General features: G+C 39.1%; 2 protein-coding genes across 3 annotated transcripts in view; one reads left to right on the top strand and one right to left on the bottom strand.

Moving 5' to 3' along the window:
- The window catches only part of mnat1 (MNAT1 component of CDK activating kinase), a 37,525-nt gene extending 33,572 nt beyond the window's left edge, over positions 1–3,953 (bottom strand). The window contains exons 1-2 of one of the 2 annotated variants that reach the window (XM_014028295.1): positions 3,865–3,953; positions 2,370–2,466 (exon numbers count right to left, since the gene is read on the bottom strand). In XM_014028295.1, the coding sequence (XP_013883749.1) occupies positions 2,370–2,458 (89 nt within the window). In that variant the 5' untranslated portion in view covers positions 2,459–2,466; positions 3,865–3,953. Of the gene's footprint in view, positions 1–2,369; positions 2,467–3,593; positions 3,807–3,864 lie in introns of those variants that run through there. The other variant, XM_014028296.1, reaches the window with a different exon arrangement.
- six4a (SIX homeobox 4a) overlaps positions 3,880–5,442 on the top strand; it is a 6,679-nt gene continuing 5,116 nt past the window's right edge. Inside the window, exon 1 of the mRNA XM_014028293.1 lies at positions 3,880–4,704. Within this exon, the coding sequence (XP_013883747.1) occupies positions 3,971–4,704 (734 nt within the window). The 5' untranslated portion in view covers positions 3,880–3,970. The remainder of the gene's footprint in view (positions 4,705–5,442) is intronic.

Below are 5,442 nucleotides of genomic sequence, written 5' to 3'. Positions count from 1 at the left end.
ATATATTGCTGAATATAACGTCCAACAGATCAGTCAGGAAAAAAGAGCAAACCAAACAAGACTGCGCTAACAGTTTAATTCTGAATTTCTGAAGGTTTCTATTACTCTCTCAWATCAACTGTGCTTTCTGGTATCATTATTACTACACAGACTCGTTTTTACATTTTCCACTTCTTACATTTCATTTTCTAAAAGTTCTTGACTATATCAAACATAAAATCAATACCTGTGTTATTGAAACATAATCTCAAACTGCATTATAGACTTAGAGTATTCAATAAGAGAAGTTGAAAAGAAATAAAGGAAACCCAGTAAGAGTTAGAGGGAACAGCAGTTTCTACGTGCTGCATAAATTTACTGTTGCACCAAACAAATCCAAGGTGACCGGAGCTGGGACGTCACTCCAAAGTGCTTCATTGCAGAATCAGTTTAATTTTCTGTGTGTGTATCCAGACAGAGCCAGAGAGTTATGAGCCCGCTGACCTGATGACAAAGCACGACTACTTCCTCATGGTTCGGTCAATAAACAGACACGGTTACAAAAAGTCAAGTCCATCAGGCCACCACATTCATTGGAGGACATATTTCATTTTTTTTTTCAGGTTTTTGAAGAGCTGACAAGAATAAATTTAGGAAAAACGCACAACAAACAAGTTTTACCAAGAGGTGACATTCAGGTAAGGTCCAAAACATGTAGCGCGAATGTGACACTATTGATAATCATGATAGAAATGGACACAGTTTCACAAAAGCTTCATGGAAATTAAACACTTGAAATTTCCATGTAGGCTACAACATCATGTTAGGATCATTGTGCAATGCAAACCTTTTGGTTCAAGTAAAATCAGAAATAATTTTACACTGATCAGATCTACCAAGGATGCTTAAACACAAAATGTATTGATTAAATAATAATTAATCAGCTACCAGTTTTAAACTCTTGACGTCCACAACAAGGTGAGCCAGTGGCAGTGCAGTACAGGAGACTGCCACTGATGTTAAATCTCTCTGCTAGAGTTTCACAAACTTGTAGAACCAAAGCAACGGCTCGGAGAAGCTGCTGTGTCAGAAGTTCATGGCATTAAATCAGTTTATCTTTTTTTTTCTTTCTAAGTCACACATGTGAACATAAAAAACCAGTATGTTGTGGTTGTGTCACTAAACACCTGAGGCGTTTTCATCACAAGACGCTCTGGGAGTAACAAGTTCCAACCTGTCAGTCTGATTTATATGCTGAAATCCTCTGGCAGGTGATCAGTTAGAACTACATTTACACCAGAAATTATAATTAGATTTKACACATTAGTCAAACCGTAACACTACAATGACATCATACATTAGACATACATTATAGATGAGTTCTATTGGTGTTTTACATTGTGATATAAAAATGTCCTTAATGTGCATTGTTGCTGGATGTCAGCGGGACTGCAGAGCTCAGCAGAAACAGGTAGATAGGAACACTGATTAGACTAAATGGATTTTAATGAACCGGAAGTAGCCATGAATATATTTAAACCACAATGCATTGCAAAATACTGACACTGTGCATGTCGTTTAGTGTAAAAAGAGCAWTATGTATTTTACATTTAACAAAATATAACAATAACTGCTTCACTATAAGAACTACAAGAAAACAATTTACATAAACGCATTCTCACAAAAAAATGTAATTGTTGACCACTAAAAATGTCTTCAATTTTCTTTAGATTGCATTTTTYCCCCCCAAATAACCAGTATTGGCCAATTAAAATCTGTCATCTAATTAATTTAATTTTAGCTTGTATGTAGTTTTAAACATACGTTTTATAACTTGACTGAGGCACCATTATTTCAAACATGTGCTTGAACAGGCACACAAATTATTAATTACACAGGGACAAATAAATATCTGCTGAATAATCTTGTGTTTCAGTTCTGCTGTTTTTATTTTGTTATTGTTTACAATTTACTGTGTTTATTATTAGATTTTTGTTAYATTCAACATTAAGAAAAGCTAAACATGTCCTGTTTAGCTCGACAGTAAAGGACTTTGTTCAGCTTCATTAAATGTRCTGCAGTTAATAAAACTGATGCCGACAGCTGTGCAGTGTCAACAGTTGGACTTCTTCTTTACAAGCTTGTTTTCCTGTTGTACCAAATTAATCTTCATTATTGCACTTACGAGGTATTTTTTTAACTAGATAGAATAATCTATCGCATCTATATTATATAGCAAATATAATGCTTTACAAGAGTGCAGTTTTTTTAACTAAACGACACGACTTGGTGCTGCTCTTCAATCCTGTTGTGATGTTTAGTGGTTTGTCAGCCGAAGCATCTGCCTGGTTTCTTCACGTTTTAGCTAAATTAAACATTGAAAAACTCACAGCGTGTGTCCGCAGACGTTCACCATCAACTTCAACGACGGGTTCCTGTATTTGGTGGTTTTGCACCTCGGACACCCCTGGTCGTCCATTTCTGCCTCTAAATAAACACAAAAACAACAGAAAACTGTCAACTCCTGGGTTCCTCTCTTCCCAAGCAGCGAACTGATGCGTCACACTAAAACCGGTTCGACGTGAAACGGCACAAAATTATTAGTTCCTACGTTGTAAATCGGTTCTGCGGCTCTGAAAAGTAGTTTTTTATATATTCAGAGGTTTTATGTATAGAGAGTGAAATGTATGTTTTTGATTATATATATTATGTGATTTAATAGATATAGATCATGAACTCAACTTAAAACAAAACTGATTTTAAATCAAATGATAGTTGTCAAGAAAAAATAAAAAATTTCTGGCATCAGGCTATTTTTGGAGGGATATAATAATATGGAATTTGGATTTGGATTGCACAAATTGTATAAGAATAAGCCTGTATTCCTCAACATTTTTTAAATGTCACATCTTGTTAAATGTCACAATTTTATTTTTGCAATAGCCCAAAATTGGGAAGATTTTTTGTTAAATGTTRTATTTTAGATTTAATCTTTTTTCAAATCTGACCAATTTATCAAACTTTATCAGGGCCATGGGTCCCAACTGTTTGTAAAAGCATGTTTTATCGAGAAAATTAAAATCAGACTCAACAGCCTAATTGATTTATTTGATTTGATTATTAAAATTTATAATTGTGTGTTTCAAAAAAGAATAGGAGAAACTTTTGCAAAGAAAAACACATTTTAATCTGAGCTATTAAAGCCTGTTTAAAAATAAGGATTTAAGAAAGCCTCAGATACAAGTGTGAAGCTTCTTCTTTTGTCAGTTGAACAGATCTCCAATCAACACAATCAAACTAAATAAAGATATGTGAAATTAACATTTGGATTTTTTTTTTCACCAGCAATTTCTTTTTTGTTTTTGGACAGTTAAATTAATTTGATTTCTGGGATATGGTGCGGGAATAAAGAGGAGTTTGTCACTGAAAGAATTTAATAAATTTAAATAAATCAGATTTAACATTTTAATGTTTTGCATTTCAGACAGAAATAATCAGTTTTAAAATGCTCCTGGATTTCCTCTGGTATGGGGAAAAATATATATTTTGTGCGCAAATGAGAGCAGAATCGACAAGATTTTTTTTTTCTTTCCCACGATCCCAAAAGCACTCACCTTGTACAGGTGARCCTCGGGAATAAAAGCTATACTGGAAGTTTGACTGACGACTGGAAACCAAACATTCGTGTATGAATCCCGCTCGCTCCTCCCTTATGGGCCCCTCTGCGGCCAATAGCGTGGCTCTCCTGCAGATAGACCCCAGCGTGTCTCCCTCCTGCTCCAGTCCCCGCAGAGTAAAAGTCACGTTGGGAGGAAGAGGAGAGAGAGAGAGAGAGAGAGAGAGAGAGAGAGAGAGAGAGAGAGAGAGAGAGAGAGATCTACTTACAGCTGCTGTCAGATATCTGATCGCGTTTGCATGGCGAGGAGGTAACCTGATCGAGCTGGGAGGAGTGACTCTACCAGGGAAGGCTTGAGCAAAAAGAGGGGAAAAAATGTCTTCTTCTTCTGCCGGAGAGGTCACAACAGCAAATGACATCAAGAGGGAAAATGTGAAGGAGGTGGATACGCGGGAGTGCATCAAGCTTGTGCAGCTGGACGCGGCGGAGTTGTCCATGGAGCGCGCGACTCCCGGCGCGGACGCGGTGCGCACGGAGCTGCTGGTGAGCGCCGCTTCCTCCCTGGCTTTCTCCCCGGAGCAAGTGGCGTGCGTCTGCGAGGCGCTGCAGCAGGGAGGCAACGTGGACCGGCTGGCGAGGTTCTTGTGGTCCCTGCCCCAGAGCGACCTGCTCCGTGGCAACGAAAGCATCCTGAAGGCGCAAGCCCTCGTCGCTTTCCACCAGGCTCGGTACCATGAGCTGTACAGTATTTTGGAGAACCACAACTTCAACCCCACTAACCACACCTTCCTGCAAGATCTGTGGTACAAGGCTCGGTACACCGAGGCGGAGAAGGCGCGGGGGAGACCCCTGGGCGCCGTGGATAAGTATCGGATCCGGAGAAAGTACCCTCTTCCTAGGACTATCTGGGACGGCGAGGAGACTGTTTATTGTTTCAAGGAGAGGTCGCGGAACGCGTTGAAGGATCTCTATAATCAGAATAGGTACCCGTCTCCAGCCGAGAAGCGAAATCTCGCCAAGATAACAGGACTCTCCTTGACCCAGGTCAGCAACTGGTTCAAAAACAGAAGGCAGAGAGACAGAAACCCGTCGGAAGCACAATCTAAAAGGTGAGGGGAACAAAAGGAACACGCTGCGCACTCTCACAGTCCTATAATCCTTTTATTACCCCCAAAACATCCCGTGCGTAAAAGACGCATAAAAAACTCGAATGTCTTAAATTGTTGAACTTATTTTCATGTAAAATAATATTATTACTTAAAACCACGGAATTTTGGTCATTAGCTATTTTATAAAAATCTGCCTAATAATTGTGACCATTTATTAAAGTTTTATGAAACATAAAAGGAAAAAAARGCGTTGGACCACGTTTTTAATGTTTTGAAATATGAAGCTGTTGCCATTCAGATTCCGTTTCAAGCGAAGCGGAGCAAAGAGTCATGGAAACATTTAAGGCAACACAAATAACCCAATGCCCAACAAACTCCAGAAATTTGGTTGTCAGCAAAAAGAAGGTGATGAAAAAGCTCCAAAGGTGACTTAAAAAAAGGTTTCTTTACGCTCCCCTCGTGTGTCTGTWCATGAACGCACATGTTCGCGCGCGGGTTTTCCACAGATCAGAACATAAATCATTGTCATAATCACTTTTTTTTCTTCTCTCGGACCAAAGAGGATCTCAGAGCTTCCATCAGCTCTGGTGCTTTATGTCATGATCCTCAACACAAACAGAAGGGAGATGTGAAGGTTGTTCTTTCATGTTTTCCTCTGTGTGAACAAAAATGACGCACACCTGGTGGAGGTGACCCCTCTCTCTCTCTCTCTCTCTCTCTCTCTCTCTCTCTCTCTCT

Source organism: Austrofundulus limnaeus, unplaced genomic scaffold, assembly GCF_001266775.1.
Source record: "Austrofundulus limnaeus strain Quisiro unplaced genomic scaffold, Austrofundulus_limnaeus-1.0 Scaffold742, whole genome shotgun sequence".
NCBI lineage: Eukaryota > Metazoa > Chordata > Actinopteri > Cyprinodontiformes > Rivulidae > Austrofundulus > Austrofundulus limnaeus.
Note: the sequence above shows the minus strand (reverse complement) of the source record. Positions and strands in the feature narration are given on the sequence as shown.